This window comes from Phasianus colchicus, chromosome 8 (assembly GCF_987193195.1).
Source record: "Phasianus colchicus chromosome 8, bPhaCol1.hap1.1, whole genome shotgun sequence".
Classification (NCBI taxonomy): Eukaryota; Metazoa; Chordata; class Aves; order Galliformes; family Phasianidae; genus Phasianus; species Phasianus colchicus.
Window position 1 is genome coordinate 16,568,803 of NC_143443.1, and position 18,968 is coordinate 16,587,770.

At 36.2% G+C, this 18,968-nt stretch overlaps 1 protein-coding gene across 6 annotated transcripts in view; it reads left to right on the forward strand.

Moving 5' to 3' along the window:
• The window catches only part of PPP3CB (protein phosphatase 3 catalytic subunit beta), a 51,730-nt gene that overhangs the window by 28,803 nt on the left and 3,959 nt on the right, over positions 1-18,968 (forward strand). The window contains exons 9-14 of one of the 6 annotated variants that reach the window (XR_016468780.1): positions 452-577; positions 2,494-2,571; positions 6,888-6,972; positions 7,936-8,033; positions 17,005-17,064; positions 17,616-17,688. Coding sequence is in view for 5 of the 6 variants with exons in the window: in XM_031603041.2 (XP_031458901.1) it covers positions 452-577; positions 2,494-2,571; positions 6,888-6,972; positions 7,936-8,033; positions 13,166-13,195; positions 14,849-15,027 (596 nt within the window). In the remaining variant the exon portion in view is untranslated. Of the gene's footprint in view, positions 1-451; positions 578-2,493; positions 2,572-6,887; positions 6,973-7,935; positions 8,034-13,165; positions 13,196-14,848; positions 16,522-17,004; positions 17,065-17,615; positions 18,887-18,968 lie in introns of those variants that run through there. The other 5 variants (XM_031603046.2, XM_031603043.2, XM_031603041.2 and 2 more) reach the window with 5 other exon arrangements.

Here is an 18,968-nt window from a genome sequence, read left to right on the forward strand (position 1 = left end):
TGTTTCCTCTTCTCTTTGATTTTTCGGAATTTCAGTGGTTTTATTACACTCTACAACAGGGATTCAGAATGCAGCCTTATAATGTGGGAAGACACACAGCAAGAGTAGAACCTGAATCTGGATATGCTGCTAATCTGAGTTCAGATTTTGTTGGTGAAATCAACCTTTCCAGGAACTTTTGAAATCATTGCTCATTATGGACTTTTAAAAGGATAGTAGAGGCATAATCTGACATGTAAGGGTACATTAAACTGCAATGCTTGCAATAAAATATAATCTGAAGTTCACCATTAGATATCTATCATTTAAATACTGCAAAAGAAAGCAGGGTTATCTCTGGGATTACTTTGTATGTAATATAAAATAGAAGTAAAACAAACCTGTGACTTTACATTTGTAGTACTTCATAAGTTTTAATCATTCTTTCCAAAATGTCTGAATTTTATTTTAGCTGCTGTTTTAAAATATGAAAACAATGTGATGAATATTCGTCAATTCAATTGTTCTCCTCATCCTTACTGGCTACCCAATTTTATGGATGTTTTTACATGGTCCTTGCCATTTGTTGGAGAAAAAGGTAGGCAAAAATTACATGCCAGTGAATTTCTTTCCAATTTCTCTGTTTGTTGTCAGGAAGGTTTTTTGTTTGTTTGTTTGTTTTTTTAATTAATTGAATTCATTATTGTGAAAATTTGCATTTTTCTTTATTGGATGGAATACTTGGATGTTTGATTAGAGAGATTTGGTGAAGTTATTAGACTGATTTGAGGAGTTTTGTTTGGCATGTGAAGATATGTTATGTACAACTTGCTTCACAGTTCTGGTTGTTTTCTTCACCTGTTTCAGTGCAAATAGTTAAACTGGATCTAATAAAGCAAAGGTCTTAATAGAAACTATAATTTCCACTAAGGTTGTATCTACCTGCATTGTTAAGAATTACTTTTGAGCATCAAATCAAGTTGACAGGAAAACTGTTCTTATTCTACAAAAGGCTAGGTCATATATAATTAATAATCTTGTCTGGCTATAGATGTAAACTATGTTGAGATGTTCCTGTAAAATTTTAACTTTATTAGGTAGTTATAACAGATTGACCTTCATTAAAATAACTTATTTCTGCTATATTTTTTCTTGTAAAAGATAATTTAGCACAGGTCCTTTTTTTCCCCTCTAGAGTTAATAACTCTAAATCTAGGATAATAGAACTCCAAGTAGTCTCCAGTTAGTAAGCAATGAGGTTAGAGGCTATTGGGATCTATTTAAAATGCTTCCATGACAGAACCACTATTTTCATGAAGGATCTCTGGAAAGCTCTCTGCGTTTCCTGGAAAAATCTCTAGATATAATGTATTTATGGGCAAGCAGACCTAGGATTCTAGATTTGATTATGTTGTCTTTAGGAAGTCCATTCAACACTTCTTTATTGTTTTTAAACCAAGGACATTTAGAAGGAGATTTTTGTTTCTCCTTGTCTTACTTGATGATGCATTAAATAACCCTTTGCTATTAAAAATGTTCATGTTGTTTATTTTACTTTTGTACAATGCTGATAATGAGACTGTATGCCTAAGACTGCTGAAGTAATGGACCTTTTAATTTGTCTTGGCCTTTGGGTATGCACATACTTCAACTGTCAGTGAAGGACATGGTGTCAATATTGTTTGGTCTACACTGTTAAAGTCAGAATTATTCATTTTACTTCTTCAGCAAAGTAGAGAGTAACTCTTGATCAAGAACAGAGAAGAATAGCATAGCAGATAACACAGGGGTTGTATGAATTAGTCATGAACAAATGTAGGCAGGAAACTACAAAGTTTTTAAACATCTGATTGAACTTCTGGAATGGGTTTCTAAGTGCTTCAGAAGGTGGGAGAAGCTTGATCATTTTAAAGAAAAGTCTGATATATATATATGTGAAAGGCTGTGTGATAGAATAATGAGATTCCCAGAGACAGCAAAATTGAGTAAAAAAAAAAGTTTGAGTATCCACTGTCTTTTCAAACTCCCCTTAAAAATTGACAAGCAGTTTACATAGTATTTTTATCATAATATTTTTCTACTTTGGTGCTTCTGCAAGGCGCCTGCAAGTGTCAGGAATGGAATAGCTTTCACCTTTTATATGTGAATTTCAGTAGTCTCAATATTTTCACGTATCAGTAAATTTTGCATAAAATTGAATTGAAATAAGGACTTGCCATGATGTAAAAAACACTAATGTACAAGAAGATAATTCTTATCTAAAATAATTCCTTGTGAGATAGGAAAGAAAGCCATGCCATGTCTTTGATAGGTGGTGTGTTTTTTGACTGCTTATTTCTATGAGCTTTTAAAATTCTATGACAGCACATGTTTTAGAGACCAGATTGCAGAGAAGAGTTTATCATGTGGGAAGCTCATTCACTACAGTTGCTGGTGGCTGGTTTCATCTTGTGTGCTTGGAAATATGTAAAATTCTTGAGGCAATTAATTAAAGTTTATTTTTTTCACGTACAGTAACAGAAATGTTGGTGAATGTTTTGAGCATTTGTTCTGATGATGAACTGATGACAGAGGGAGAAGATCAATTTGACGGTAGGGTTTAATATTAGATATGTTGGTTTTTTTCATTGAAATAACTTCTGAAGTAGTAATTAACTTAAAGTGATGTAATATGTTACCTGAAATTTGAAGGAAATTGCCTTCAAATTTTTCCTTAGATGATGAGTATTTTGAAGGAGGGAAGGAAATTTTATTTTCGTGTTTGTCATCAAGAAGGAGTAGTTTGTATCCTTTGCAAGAATTCATATATGACACATTTAAAGCTGAAACTTTTTGAAAATTTTTCAGAATTTGTTGGTGTTTTATATTTATTATGAATTTTTTAAGCTCTTTAATTTCTTAATGTCTGCTCTTTGGGGAAGAGTTGATGCAGTCAAAAGTCAGATCTAATATTTCTTATGGCAAAGTCTTATAGGCAAAGCATAAAATAAAAGTTTAAATCTTGGTGTTTGAGTTGAAAACATAAAAGTTAATGAACTTTGTGTACATTATGTAACACCGACGTATGTAATAGATAACAACTTGTGAACTGTAAGAACAGTGGATTGTTAAGGATGTGTTTGTAATGTGATAAAGAAGCAACGTTAAAATGGTGATGAAGAGGCATGTAACATTAAGACTTAGCGCATCGTCCTTTTTTATTTTTCCTACAGTAGTGCTCTATGTCACATCTGAAAGTTTTTCAGACATCCCTCATTTTATCCAATAACAGAATTACTTGTTGAATTGGTTGATGGTTGGGGGGAAGGAATGAACATTTTGACAGCCTTTGAGTAACACTAAAAATAATTTAAAAGAGATGGTAGTGACATCATCTAATTCTTAATCTTTGATAGTTACTGTGTAAAAATTCAGAAGCAGATTTGTGTTGTGCTTGGGCAGCTGTGTGTTTTAGGTTGGAATGCATTGATTATGAGCCACTTGAACTTTGTTGCCCATTTAGACTGTTGATAGAAACATGAAAAATTAGAAATAGTCTCAGATGTGATCCTGCAGACAGTGAATTTATGTTTCTTGTGCATGTAATCCTACTGAACTGAAGATAAAGCAATTACACCAAACATCTGCAGGCTAAGACTTGATGGTGTTCTGGTACGCTAGGATTTAGGTGGTCCAGCCAAAGTGTGCTCATCAGCTGGTTGCATATGCCCTATCTTCAGTACAGTAGTTCCAGTTTCCTTATTTGATTTATTTTATTCTTCTGTCTCCTTTAACAATTTCTTTGCTTGATGCATATCTCTTAATGCCTCCTAGGTACTGTCTATGCTTTATCTTTCTGTGTGAATAATTTTTTTTTAACTGTTGACTTTCAAGTTTCACTTGTTTATCATCAAATTTTAACTTATACTCAACAATTCCACTTCTTATTCAAATAATGCATTTTTAAGTGTTGCAGTTTCCCATTCTCTCTTTTCACATTTCTTCTCCATTCCTTCTTTATTACCATTGCCAGGTTAAATACCTTTATTTTATTTGTCTCACTCATCTTTTTCTCCATCATTCACTTCCTTTTTTTCTGGACTCTCCATCTGAAGAGCGACTCATGTATGGCAGTAAAAAAGGTACAGATCAGACAGTAGGAATGTTTTGAAATATGACTTCATAGAACCCGCTGGTATAAGTATTATTGCAGAAAATATATTTTTGTTGAGAGACGTACAGTATTTTATTTTATTACCCATTTTAGAGACACATTTATAAAGGTTTATGTATATTGTTAATCAGAAGTCATATTCCAAGACATCTGTCTTTCTGTGCATGAATCTTTCCTCCTTTCTTCCATTCCCTTTTTTTTTTTTTTTTTTTTTTTTTTGTAGAATTTCATTCTTTTACCTATTTCTAAAATTGTATCTTTGGCCCTGCATGTGTAGGGAGCATTCAGTCCTCTGTTGTGCTTTTTTAAAAATTTCATTGTGAGCATTTTCTGAGATTGTGCATGGAATGTGTTTATAGTGTTTCAAAACCTGGTTTGTATAGAACTTTAGCTTCCTTCAGTTGAGATATCAAAAAAGTGCTTCTGATTGTCTATGGAATTTTGACGATGACTTGATGCAAAATTTAAGAAGTCATCTACTCATTTAAATTCTGAGTCTGTCACCCACTTTTCAGAAATCACAGGGTGGATGTTTCTGTGCAGGAAAATTCTGGCTGTTACTTACCTTGTAGTCTGTTTGCTCTCTGTATATATCTGCCACTTCAAAGAATATTTCTCATTTTGTGCATGAGGTCATAGGGTTACTTGCAACGTTTATGTGAATTCTTTGGAGCGTAACAGTATGAGCATTATAGAACTCCCATGGAGGAGGCAATGGGAGAGTTCTGTCATGTCCCCTCTAGTTTAGGGTGTAATCAAGACACTCTCCTGCAGGCAGATGCTACTTTGCTGTTTTAACTCTGGACAAACGTGGGTTTAATAGTGCTGCTGCCTGGAGTAATATATTTGGCCTTTTGTCTTGACTTGCTCCCTCTGAAAGGCTGGAACAGCATATGATCATTTAAAAAACAATACCCCAAACCAGCATTTCTCCTTTAATGGCGTAGTGACTGACCAGATTTGAGATATGGGCACCAGCAGCGCCTGTAATCAGTTCAGCTTGTGCATTACAGCCCTGCAGCAGTGGTCTTCAAGGAGTGAGCAGGTGAAGGCAGGAGGAAAACTGAGAGATGTGATGGAGAGAGAAAACATGGAAAATGTGTGGACGCTTATTTTGCTCCACCTTTTTCAGAAACTTAAAGACCTCTCTTCTCAATCCAGATCTCATACTGCTCTTTAGTAATATTCAGAGAGAGAAAGTAAGAACATCTCAAATATTAAAAATTCAGATAAGTCACTTCCAGTAAAAATAAAAATTTTCGGCCTATTCCTGCATTTTTTGTTTTCTTGAGCCACCATTTTTTTTGGTGTCTGTATTTCATCAGTGTTGTTCCTTTGTCTAAAAACTCTTTACTTAGTTGTTTGTGGGTTTCTTCATTCCATTTCAGCAGGTTGACTGATAGTTGTCATACCCCAGAGGTCTTTCATTGCGTTTGCACAGAGGTCTCTTCCTGCCTTTTTTCTCTTGTATTTTCTTTGGTTTGGTGTTCAGGATGGGAAGTCCATCCACTCATGTGTGACAGAAAGCCTTGTGTTTTGCAATGGTGGTCTGAAAAATCTGACAGTTGTGCTGTTTTGGTGTCCCCACAACTGCCTGTACTTTCCAGGGGACCTGGGCTGTCCTCGAAAGGAGGATAACTTTGGCCTTTTCACATTGAACAAAAATAAATGTTGAAGAAATGCACTTCTGTTTTTATATCAGCACAGGCAAAGGCAGCTCTCATTTGAATCCAAAGCCTCTCAGAGCTTTGGCTTCACTTTTATCTATTACAAATGGCATTTCTCTGCTCTGTGAAATATGCAATATTTATTCCATGCCTTTGGTATTAGCAATTTCTGCAAATGATGCAAACCTAAGGTGACATGGAACATGGAATTCATCGGTAAGGGAAGTCACACTTCAGTTCTTTGGCATTTCAGTTCAGTTTTTAGTGAGTGCAGGTGTATGTTTCGGGGAGTTGACATAAAATCAAGCAAATTAGCCTGTTTTCTCTCAGTCAGCTGTGCAAGAATTAGCAGTTATCTTTTTTTTTTTGTCTTTATCTTTTACTTCTGTGTCAAGTTACATACCTGCATTTTGATGTACAGAGATGTCAGTAAGTGATTTCTGGCCTTTCGATATCTAAAGGGGAGCTACAGGAAAGAAGGGGACAGACTCTTTGACAGGGTGTGTGGTTATAGAACAAGGGGAGACGGCTCTTAAGCTTCAGGAGGGCAGGTTTAGGTTGAATGTAAGGATAAAGTCTTGCACAGTGAGGGTGATGAGGCACTGGAACAGGTTGCCCAGAGATGTGGTTGATGCCCCATCCCTGAAGATTTTCAAGGTAAGGCTGGACCAAACCCTGGGCAACCTGATCGAGCTGTGCATGTCCCCGTTTGTTGCAGGGGAGCTGGACTACATGACCTCTAAAGATCCCTTCCAAATTTAAGGATTCTAGGGTTCTATAAAACTTAAGCAAAGGAATTACGGTAGTTACTATGCTGTAACAGTGGTTTTAGTTTAGAACTTGCCAGCTTGATCAAATCTTTGTGAACATCCTGAACTTTTCTGCGTGTGTTTTGTGGATACAGAAGTTGTTATGGTTTTGGCAGTATTCTGAAGCTAAAATTTTGTAATATTGTGTCCCCGAGTGTTGGGTGCTGACCTCCTGGGAAGAATACTGAACTTAAGTACTTGTGTTGAATTTGATACACTCAAAAATGGCAGCTTTGTAAATACCAATGAGCTTGAGACTCTCTCTTATTCCATTGAAAGTAGGTACAGCTGCTGCACGGAAAGAAATAATCAGGAACAAAATTCGTGCAATTGGCAAGATGGCAAGAGTCTTCTCTGTTCTCAGGTATTTGAGTTGTTTTTGCTTTCCTAAAATCCTTCTTAATCTGTGTATGTTAGGAAAACACATCTCTGTTCCAGGACAATAGATGCCAGACATTTTTTCAGGGAGGTCACTGTGCATTAGAATCTCATTTTGCATGTCAGTGTACCCCATCGATGTTGGTACTTTTGGTTAAATATTTTTTTATTATTGTTATTTTTTGAGACATGTCCAGCCATTTGGTTTAGTGGGTAATATTGGCAGTACATGGGTGGTTGAACAATATGGTCTTAGAGATTTTTTCCAACTGTAGGGATTCTATAGATTAACTACAACTGTGAGAAGGACAATACCAAAATAGCGATACTGAAATGAGAAGCGTGAAAGAGAAGGTCCGGGCTGGCTGGGAAAATGTCTGTCATAGCAGAAAGTTGAGGACTTCTTTTGTTTGTTTCTCTTTTGTTGTTTTGAACTGTTCTATTTGTTTGATCCCATTTTCTTGTACCAAGCTAGACAGAGATTGTATTTACTCAAAATATAGTAAGCTTATAGTATATCAGTATGTTACAATACTTGCATAGCGTATATATGTCTTTCCACAGAGCATAAGTATTCAAACAGGGTTAATTTTTTGAAATTGGTGTCTCCTGGAGCATAGATGCTTTCAGTGAAACTGTAGGTTGCTTCATAGTGCTGAGTTACATTCAGTACCTCATGAGGTACTGCTGCATTCAGAACTAATAAGTCTGCATGTGAATAATTGCTCCTACATTGGTTCAAAAGTAATCAGTATTTGTAATTTCTAGATGCCAGAGAGACAAGTATGGCATAGAAATATTTTCCCCTTTCTGGTTGATCGAATTTGAATTTGCATCAGTCTTGACATGCATAAAGCACAGCAAAAATAGGCCCTCCTTCTCCCCAGTAGAGAATACCAATTTCATGAGCAGATACTTACATTTTCATTTCTGTTTTTTCTTACACCAGGGAGGAGAGTGAAAGTGTGCTGACACTCAAGGGTTTGACTCCCACTGGAATGTTACCTAGTGGAGTGTTGGCTGGAGGACGACAGACCCTGCAAAGTGGTAATGATGTTATGCAACTTGCTGTGCCTCAGATGGACTGGGGCACATCTCACTCTTTCGCTAACACTACACATAATGCATGCAGGGAATTTCTTATGCTTTTCAGTTCTTGTCTTAGCGGCTGATACAGGCGGAATGTTATGTGTTAATCAGGCAATGTGAAATGGATACTTAACCAGGGTATAAAACTAAAAGCAAACGAGTTTAGCGGTGTCAGGCCACAGTTTTCAGGCTTTGAGCATCCTCAGTTTACAATTTTTCAGGTGGTGCAGATGGGGTGCCCTTGTAGATCTGGTATTAAGATATTTGGTCATAACAGATACAAAAATTGCAATGTAATTTTGCATCCTTGTCTGCTTTCCATGAAAATGACTTTACTATATATCTGTTAGTATTTTCATTGACAGTGTCAAATTCTCACTGGTATCAATCCTAACAAATGACTACAGGCTGCAGAGTTCCATTTTACACTCCATTGATAGATTGAAATGTGCTATGTTTTGTACCCTGGTAATTAATGCCAAAGTTTGTTCTCTATGTTGTTTGTCAAATGTTCTATGTACAATTGACCTCCCTGAATTGTCCTTGTAACATGCTGTTTCCTTCCTCTGCAGATGTAGCTGCTTTTTTAGATCTGTCTGTCTCTCTCTAGGTATAGATGTATGTCTGTATAAGTGTTAAAATTAAACCACTATCCCAGACACTTGTCTGTCTCTTGATGTAGAAGCAATGTTGTAGCACCTTGTTTTTGAGGTTTGCTGCATTTGCTGCTGCACATTGTCTGTGCATTTTGAACAATAATGTACTTGAAAATTATTCAGTAATTGTTATAAAATCAGTTGAGAATAAAGGGATTGAATTTAAAACTTGTAAATAAATCAAAATAAAAGGGTGTTACTAAGTGTGCATATATTTTTTTGCATGAAAATAAAAAGAACTCTATACAAAATACACCTGTAATCTGGCTCATTGAATATTTTGTAAAAGTTTTTCTTCTTTTTTTTTTTTTTTTTTAGTTTGTTGAATCATTGGATCATATTTTTTCACAAGGCCCATAAATGATTAAGTAGGTTTAGAGACAATGCTGTGAGATTGTACCAAATGTATTACAAGAATGAAGTCCAGGTTTGGTTGCAGTGGTGGATAACTAAAATAGATCCATCTGAAAGTGGACTTCATGTCAGCAGCACTCAACATAAGATACTAAGACTTTTATTTGCTATCAAGATTTAATAGAAAGTATAAAACAGTTGTGTTTGACCACTGAATTTTATAGCTATTGAAGGATTGTGATATATTGATTAACTGAATAACATTTTTGCACAATCTGTTTTGCAAGAGTAGCTGCTTTTCTTGTTTTGTGATTTAGGCTGTTTATTTGAATACTTTTAAATTTTCTATTAGATTTTTTTGTTGCTGTTTTTTTAAACCCTTTCACTACATTTACTATTAAATAATCAAAGCTGTTCTTTTATAGCTTTGAAACATGAATGTCTCATTTTAAGTCATTTCTCAGTGGACATATAATGTCTACAAGTAAATTTATATGTCCAGTGTATGTATGTGGTTGTTTTGTGAATGTCTATAACAAGAAGTGGTGTACGTTTCCTAATCCATCCAGCTATTCCAAAAGCATATGTTCTAGTTTTAATTTTCGTTGTTTAATAAGATACTTTATTATGCTTAAAAAAATGAGTTTGTACTCCTCTCACTCATTTAACAGATTTTTAACCATGTTACATTGCAAGTATTAGAGAGGATCAAACTGACTAGAAAATTTTTTTAACATAAAGCATACGGCTTTCTAGCATTACTGAAAATGTGGGATGTTTGGAAAGTATGCAAAATGCATTTTGGATTTTTGTGGGTGTTTTTTTTTTTCTTGACTAGAATTTCTGATGGCAATATTCCTTGATGCATTACATTAATATACATCATTTGTTCAATCACGCTGATGTGCTAAAGATCTCCTGCTGACTGTCAGTTCTCCTTAATTCCAGTAACTTTGTTTTCACAGATAAGGATTTTACTCAGTTTTCAAAAAGAACTTTTCAGATTTGTTACGCTTAGTTGCAGAACTAGAAGTAAATCAAAAATAAAATAAAGCTTCACTAATTGATACTCTACTGTAACCATCACACCAGTGAATTCATATTCTCAGCAGAAATATGGTTGCTGATAGTAAGATTTCCTACTACAAATTTTTACTTACTTTTTGAAATATGTTGCACTGTGTTGATCAGTAGGCTATCAATAACTATCTCAAATCTCTAGATTTGAGAAAATAATACCCATTGCTATACTATTTTTCCTTATCCCATTTTATTCACGATAAAATTTTCTAAGATCTAAGTGGGCTGTTTACCAATACATTTGTAAAAAGCTGTGAAAGTTATAAGGAATGGGAGTGTGTGTTTACATACCTCTCAAATCTTAGCAGCTACTGCTGCTGTTGGAAGCATCCATTTAGCCAGGCCTCCTGTGCTTCATAAGGAACAGCCATTCCCATACAAGTTGGAGGTTGGAGGCAATGACACGGTGCTGCGTGGGGCATCAGAAGTAGTAGTCAATTGAATTGAGCTGCTCTGTGGGAAATGGTTGAACAGATTCTTACCGCAAAACAGATGCATCTGAGGGTAAACTAGAAATTTGAGCTACAGTAAAAAGGGTTAAACAAAGATAAATCCATTTTTAAAAGGCAATTTTGAAAAATTAATGCAAAATTGGCAGCCTTGCTCACAGCAGGGGGGTTGAAACAGGGATGATCATTATAGTCCTTTTCAACCCAGGCCATTCTATGAACTACATCCTATGGAAAAAGTCTGCATTTTTTTTTTTTCCATAAATGTACGTATATATTTTTTATAAAAAAAGAATCAAAGATTGTTTCCAGTTAGCTTTAATGTACTAGGATAAAAATAAACCTTGAGAAATGATAGCCTTTGTATATCTCTAAATTCTTTTCATATGTTGGCAAGGATTTTGTGTCAGATCTGTCCCCTTAGTAAAGCAGGGGAAGGTTGGAACTGAGGATGGTAATGCCATGGAGTTCCTTCAGCTTTGTCAATTAAACTTTACTGTGAAAGTGAGAATTTTCAGAACAAAGAGTTCTAGTTTAACTAATATGTTAGTGTAATACAACTTTTATTCTAGGTTAATCAGGACTTATGAAGGTTATAGTTTTAATCTAGAGGTACCTGCAAAAAAGAATCCAACAAAATTATTTTCCAAATTGAGTCTTTATGGTGTGTTTTTTCAAATGCTTGCATTTTCCAGTCAGTTTGTTCTTTTGTGTCAAGGTGAAAGTTACCTTTTTCTTAAGTGCACTGTATATTCCAAGATACTTTTGGAACTTAAGTAGTACTAGTAGAATGACTTAGGTGTAAATTTTCAAATCTGTATTTATGACCAAGCTACATAATTTACAGAGATAAATCAGTATTCGTGATCTTTTCAGGAAAAGATTGAAAACAAAGACTTCACAGGTAACAGGAAATGGTGGAAAGAGGTGTTTTTTCTCACATAGTTTTGTTCCTATATGGCAAATTGGTTATATCTTGTATTCAGTGATATTCTAAAGCAATTCTTAAACTACTTTGTTTTTACAAATTGAGAAAGTTTATTTTCCCTAATGTAAACATAAATTGCCATCCATTCAAATGGATTTTTGATATAACTCTGGGATTGCCCTTGCTCCTTTAGAGTTGTGTAGGGTCATTATTATTATTTTTGTAACTGGGAATGTGCAGTATGTAGAAGTTAAAATGCTGCATTATTCTTATGTATTCCACAGTATTTTAATAGGAATTCAAGCAACTTTTTTTTTTTTTTTTAAGTGTAGCTCAGTGGAAATGAAGGTTTTACATAACATTAAGGCAGAGTGTAGGCAGCTGATACATCTGCTGTGTCTGGTTCATGTTGGCCAGGAAATGAGAAGTACTAAACTTAATTCACTTGGACAAATTCTGTTCTAACGCCATCTTTTCCTAAATTGCTAGTTTTCCTAGCATTCACTTCAATATAGGTAAGCCTATATTGTACATACAGTACGTAGCAGCAAACCTACCTGCGTAGTGCTTAATATCCCTTGTTGTTCATCTGTATCTAGCACTACGCAGGTAGGTTTACTGCTAGGTACTGTTTTCAATTAGAATTTATTAAATTAGGTGATTAGAGGCATGGCAGATTGAAGGGGAGGCAGTAAGTTGTTAGCAATGTTGAAACTCAGCTACAGTTTAGATCTTAATTACAAGTATTTTGCTTGAGTGGTTTGCCCAAGTAGGTTATTTTGATTTTGATATCCTCATAACCTGACATTATAGCTTTGACTTTTAGATCTAAAACAATAAGCAACAGAAAAATCTCACACCTCAGAAATTACCACATTAACCATGGTTCCTTATTGCAGTAAAAACAGTAAGATAGATTTTTCTTCATGTTCACATGAAATTATCCACCAAGACTGTTACAGCCAGACCTCTTCATGCTCTAGGCTTTGTTGTTGGTTCAACTAAGCAATTTATGAGACTTTGTAAATATGACTTGCTAGATTTGTCTTTTATAGTTTAAATTTCACAGTTCAGTTCCCAGGGATACTCATTTAAGCGTAAAATATGGTGAGAAATTGAAGTACAAGTTTAACTTCAGGGAGTTAACCATAAAAAGAGAAGTATTTTCTTATTAGCAGAACACTGATAGTGTTACATTAGAGCATCCTGCTTGGTAATTTAATGAAGCTCACTAATACATTTTAATCTTCAGAAAGTTAATCTCAAATAGATTTTCTTTTTAACCATACCACAACTTTAACATTAATTGACATCTTATGTTGCTTTCTTTAAAGAAAAAAAATAATCTCATAGAAATGTACAGTTTAAAACATAAATGAAGTTCCAGTAATCAGTGTTTCTCTTGGTATACTTTGACTTGATAAATTGTAATAGTTAAAATGTAGGAGAAGTTTCACTTAAGCTTAAAAACAACCCCCAGAACCTTAATTATAATTTTAAATAATTTTAATCTAATCTGGCGTAGCATTCTATATTAAATTGATCATTGCCTTTTCTGCTGTGCGATATTACACTCTTCATCTTTCTCATTCATTTTGCATGCATCTGCTCACTTCTGTACAGCCACTGTAGAGGCAATTGAGGCTGAAAAAGGTATGATCAGAGTCTTTGCCATTGGCAGAGATCTGTGGTGTCTGGGAGGGAATTCAAAAGTACTGTGTGGGTGTGTTTTACTTTCAACTTGCACAAGCAGAGATGAATCAACTGTATTGATTCATCCCTTTTACATGTAACATTCATTTCTGGCTCCAGGATGATGATTATCTTTAATATTTTAGGGATGTTCTTGGGGGTTTTTTTTGTCTTTTTTGTTTATTTTTACAAAATATGCAGTAGGTTTTTGTATAATAGCATGTTGTGATATGTGGTGTTGTCTTGAAGTCCTTATAATGATAATGTTTAGTGCATTCAACTGCAAGATTTTGTTTGGGAGGGCTGGTTATGTGTGGAAGGAGGGTTATTTATGCATGCTTTTCTCATAAAATCTATTTTTAGTGGCTTTGAACATATATATATTTTTTTCAATCCATAACACATCTGATAATGCAAGACATACAAATGTAATGTGTTTTATTTCCTATGGATTTTATACATAATTTGATGACCAAATTTATTTCTAGTATATATGCCATCCTGCCAGTACAAGGCATATTAAACTCCATGGATTATTGGTGCTTCTGTGCTAAATAAGCTGTTGTCTGTGCACCCTTTTTAGCTATGTTGAGTAAAATGCCATCCAGTTATTTGGTATTCAAGTACTCAACTTCAGGCTGCTGAAGTTTTTTCAAAGATGCGTTAGTTTCCTCTTGCTCAATATTCAATGAAGTGAATGACAAACAGCATAGCAATTGGGAGAGCTACTTTGTGTGCTTTCAGATTTGGTTGTGAAGCACTAATTAATAACTTTATCATTTGTTTTTTAATTAAGGAAGTCAGATCTCCAAAACTATAAACAAGGGCCGTATTCTGTTCTCTCACACACATGTAAGATGTTCCATTGTTGTGAGTGAAAGCTGTGCTCATGTCTCCAAAGAATTATTTCATCCCAAAGGACTCAGTCTTACTATGTGGTTTTCAGGTCTGAAGTAAACTGCAGACCTCGGTCATTAAAATAATCAGTAGAAAAATAATACTTGTTTTCTATGTGCATCTTAAATACGTATGTATTTAGATGACACCATTGTTAAACGCAGTGCTAACCCAGTGACTGTGCTCGTGTCCATTTCCATCATCCACATGATTAGCACAGAATGTGACCCATATCCTGCAGTTTTGCCTGCATGAAAACCGCAGGATCAGGCCATCAATGTGTATGCAGGATGTAAATCTCTGATTACTTTTGTGACTCTTTGCTTCTTTGCCTCCGCTGCACTCGCTGTGCTGCTTACATCTCACTGGTGTTCCCCTGAGACACAGGGATGTTAAGCTGAGCTTGGCAGTGGGAGCAAAGGGCTTCAGAGCTGGCCACCCCAGGGACGTGCAGAAGAAATCAAGTGGGCTTAAGCACCTTGATTCCTCCTTGCCGAATATTTGCCATACTCTGTGCTTTTTGTTATAAACTCAGGTCACGATAGTCATTGAGTGTATCAGGAGAGCAGCTTAGAGCAGCTTTTACTAGTACAGATACAGAGCCATACATTTATGTGGCTGATTTCCTACCTGTGTTTAAGCATCATTTATTAGAAAAAGTATATGCTTTCGACTTCTTTTTCCATTACTGACATATCAAATTTGCATTTTGTTAAGCAATACGAGGATTCTCTCCGCAACATAAAATCTGCAGTTTTGAAGAAGCAAAAGGTTTGGATAGGATCAATGAGAGAATGCCACCAAGAAAAGATGCTCTTCAGCAAGATGGTATTAATACTATAAACACAACAAATGCCAATGGAAACAATGGAACTGGCAACAACAATGCACAGTGACCACGCCAACTTCTGGTTTACTCACTTATGTCTTGCCTGAGAATTCCTAGATTACTGCTTTTTGATGTGACAACAGACGAAATAGCCAGGGGGGTCAGCGAGGTGACTACTTATCAGGAGGTGGAGCACCATCTGCCTGACCCTGCTGAAGAACAGCATCGTGCTTTGAGACAAGCCCCTCTCTTCACGTGGTGACCGACCTCCTGGGAGCATCCTTTGTGTATTCAGGCTGCTGCATCTGCAGAAGAGCTGGGAGGAAGGAAGCGGGCTGTTATCACTAAAGCACCCCTAGACTAGCGTCTTATGCTTGTTGTTGTCAACACTTTACGTTTACAAATGGGATTTTTCTTTCAGTAGAGGTAGCTTGTTTGTTTGTTTGTTTGTTTTTTAAATCAGACTTTCAGATACGACCCTAAGAGCTAACTATTTATTAATGGACATCGGTTTCATGAATTGTCTTTAAAACAATAGATTAGAATGGTCTTAAAATTTCTGAGGCTGCAAAAAAAAACTGTATTTTAAATAGAAAAAATGCCAAAAAGAAATCTCAGTTGGTCATTCTGTAAAAAGCTGACCTCAGGTTTACTCCTTAGATGTTGCTAATTCTATATTGTATTCACTGTATTTTTTAGTTACAGCTTATTGGAAGATTTCTATGTAGGAATGTTTATTACTTGAACACAGATTTTAAAAAATATTTAATTTAGAAACATTTTTGCCCAGCTTTTTCAAGACTCTCCCCCACCTTGAACTTTAAAAAAAAAAAAAAAAAAAAATTATATATACTAATTTTAAAAGTAAGAAAAATATGGGAGTGTTAATTTTAAGGTACTTTTAATTGAACTTTGTACATTGTTTAAGTAAATTTTGATTCATATCAAGTCTGTAAAGCTTGGCATTGTATTTTGTGTATGCATGTTTTCATTTTGCAAATACTTAATATATAGACCTACGCTGTACATCTATAGGTTACGTAGATGTTATGGGTACTTTTAGTTTATCGTGAGTACTGCGGTTGCATAAGTAGCTAGTAATCACTGGGCTGAATAGCTGCAAGCTTGTCATTATTTTTTAAGCTGTAAAGGAAACTGAAACTGTATCGGACATAGGTTTTGTTCTAGGCGAAGCAGCGCGTAATCAATTGCTCTGTTCAACTGCTAAGGCATTAGTGAAAGTGTAAACTCGAGACTGCATGTATTTTGATATCTACAGGACTGCTTGGTTAAAATAAAAATTGAAGCCCTGTGCTAATTTGTTCACAAATAATGGACTGTACTGATTGCCACTGTACTTTGTTAATATTTTGACATTTGCTACGTGTCCTTCTCATCCCCTGGAACACAACTTGAAACTTATGTCACTAGAGTTCATCTCCTTTTTTTGTTTGCCATGAAGTACGATCTGTACATACCCCGTCTGAGTTGGAATTTTATGCATGTTCTGAACTATTCAAGTATTTTATAAACAGTAGCACACAATAAATTTTGTGCATGGGCTGCGGCTCCTATCATTGTGTATTGGTTTTATTTGGCATACTGAGGTCTCATCTGACCCTGAAAATTGGTTAGAAATGCTCTTCCAAATCTAAGCTATTGAAGGAATAGCCAACGAGGTGAGATTTAGCTTGCGGAGAAATCATTTCACATAAATACTATTTTATTTCATTTTTTTTTTAATCGTTATTTCTCATGTATTGAATATCTGAGCATCTTCTGTCTGCCAGTCTTCATTGCTGGGTAGTGCAGCCATGAGGACGCCGTGTCCCACATGTGCCCGTTTGAGCTGAGGGTTATGGTGCTGGTGGAGCTTCGGGCCACGCTGTGGGGGTGGGATGGGGCTGTTTCGACAAGTCAAGGCAGATATCTGATTTAGGGGTTTTAGTGTGTTCTCTGTAAGTAGGACGAGCTGCTGAGCGAGATGAGAACACAACCGATGTGACACTAATGGAGTTTCAATGTTTATTTTACTTTATTGCAGATGCGTTGTAACTGGAAACTGTTCTCAAAGTCTGTGCGCAGAAGTTCAAGTTAACAAATGGTAAGTTGGTTTTTTTGTGAAACCCTCCCATAGCTGTGAGCTGCGCAGTCTGTGTGCAGTGTGTCAGAGCAGAACAACCACGTGGTGGTGCAGTACAATCCAGGTTTTACGTACTGAGCGTTGTGATGGGGCCTTCCTCCTTGTAAGCACCAACAGTATTTCTCAAGACCACATATCTATGGCTTGATACTGCAGTCTTCATTCTCACTGTTCTGACTAGCTCGAATTGTATGCATAGAGAAAATACAAATCTTTGTGAGAAAAGGCCTTGCTGTATGGGAGAGAACTGGCTCTCATCTGGCAGGCGTTGCTGTGCCACAGCTCTCCTCACCTCCCTGAGGATCCCTTCCCGCCTGTTGTCAATAGCAGTGTTTGCCAGATATGAGGGCAGAGGTGCAGTAAATGTTATTGTCAGGTTATTGTCAAGCTGTGTTTGTCATACAGTGTACATTCTGTCAGCCTTTAAGCAAGTAATCAGGTAAAAGAATTGTGCCTATGAGCTTTCTCTGTTTAGAAAGTAATCCCTCCTTGTTTGCTGCTGTTTCTGAAAGGTAGAGTCTGGAGCTGTCTCTAATTCTTGCATTGTTGAAGAGGAAAAAAAGGTATCCTGCCTCTCAGAAAACTGTAAGTTGCTTCGCTTTGTTTTCCACTTCCAGGATTTTAAGTGGGAGGAAGGTTCTGCGTGTCTTAGCGTTAGTCTGTTCTCAGTGGGGAGGGGGAAATGCTTGGCAATGGCTGCCAGCCCACGGATGCAACAGCAAAGCAAAGAGCTGCGGCTGCTGCAGTGCTGCTGTCTGCAGGGAGAAGGGTTGGGAGGTGGTGAGGGTGGGGAGGTGTTCTGGCTGTTCTGAGAAATGTGAATGCATTTTAGCGAATCTGAAAAACAGGCCTTAAAGTACAGAACGTGTTTGAGGATGGTTTTCTGGCGTCTCCTGTTCAATAGAGCTTTGTGCTGCCGAGACACTTGCTGCCACCTGGTGAGCTGAGCCGGGAAGACAGCCCAGTTCTCATTGCTTACATTTCGTTCAGTGGCAAACGTAATGCTGAGTGTTTAATAGAAGTGAAAAATACTTGAGGGATTTTTGCATGGTGGATTTTTTTATCTGTTACTGTTTTGCAAATACATTTATGTACGTTTGTACAATGAAAGATTTGCCATATAAGAAATGGATTCTACCAGCTGCCGCTGTTTTTGTTTGAGGGGTAAGAAAAATAGAGCTTTGCTTTTTCTGTGTGGGGCCTATATACGATATTCACTAGTTAAAGCATTGCTTAGAAATGTTAGGAAACTCATTGTTAGCTGCTGGACTTCACGCTTCCATTAAATTTATGGCTGGGGACAGATTCAGCGTGGTTTTCTATAAGAACAAATGCACTACACAAAGCTGATTTCTGTTTTCCTTAATCCTATGAAACCATTGCTGCGTCATTTGTATTGTGCGTGTCGCTGTCACTTTCAGCTTGGATTAACACATGTTCTGTAGCGTTTGCTTTTGCTTACAGCAAATTACCTAACAATGAAAGAGCAGTATAACCCACTTTTTTACAAGGCGGTACTTCAAAATTAGATTTGAAATTGTTTCTCCTTTCTATTGCTGCCTTAAGCACAATGCTAACTATCTGCTAATCATAACTAATTTAAGGACTTAAATAGAGAAGGCACAGTCATCTTCTGCCAAGGTGCTTAAACTGTACAGTTTAAGAAACTGAGCACGCTGCTTTTTTCAGCATTAAGAGGGGAAGACAGAAAAGAGTTCTTATTAGAGAACCTGCCTGGGGCTTTAGAAAATGCTTTCCATCGCTGCTTGGGGCTTTTTCTTTTTCTTTTTTTTTTTTTTTTTTTTGTCATCTGCAGTTAGCTCTTTCTCTTCGAGAAATTATGCAGGAATTTGTAAAAGGGGAAG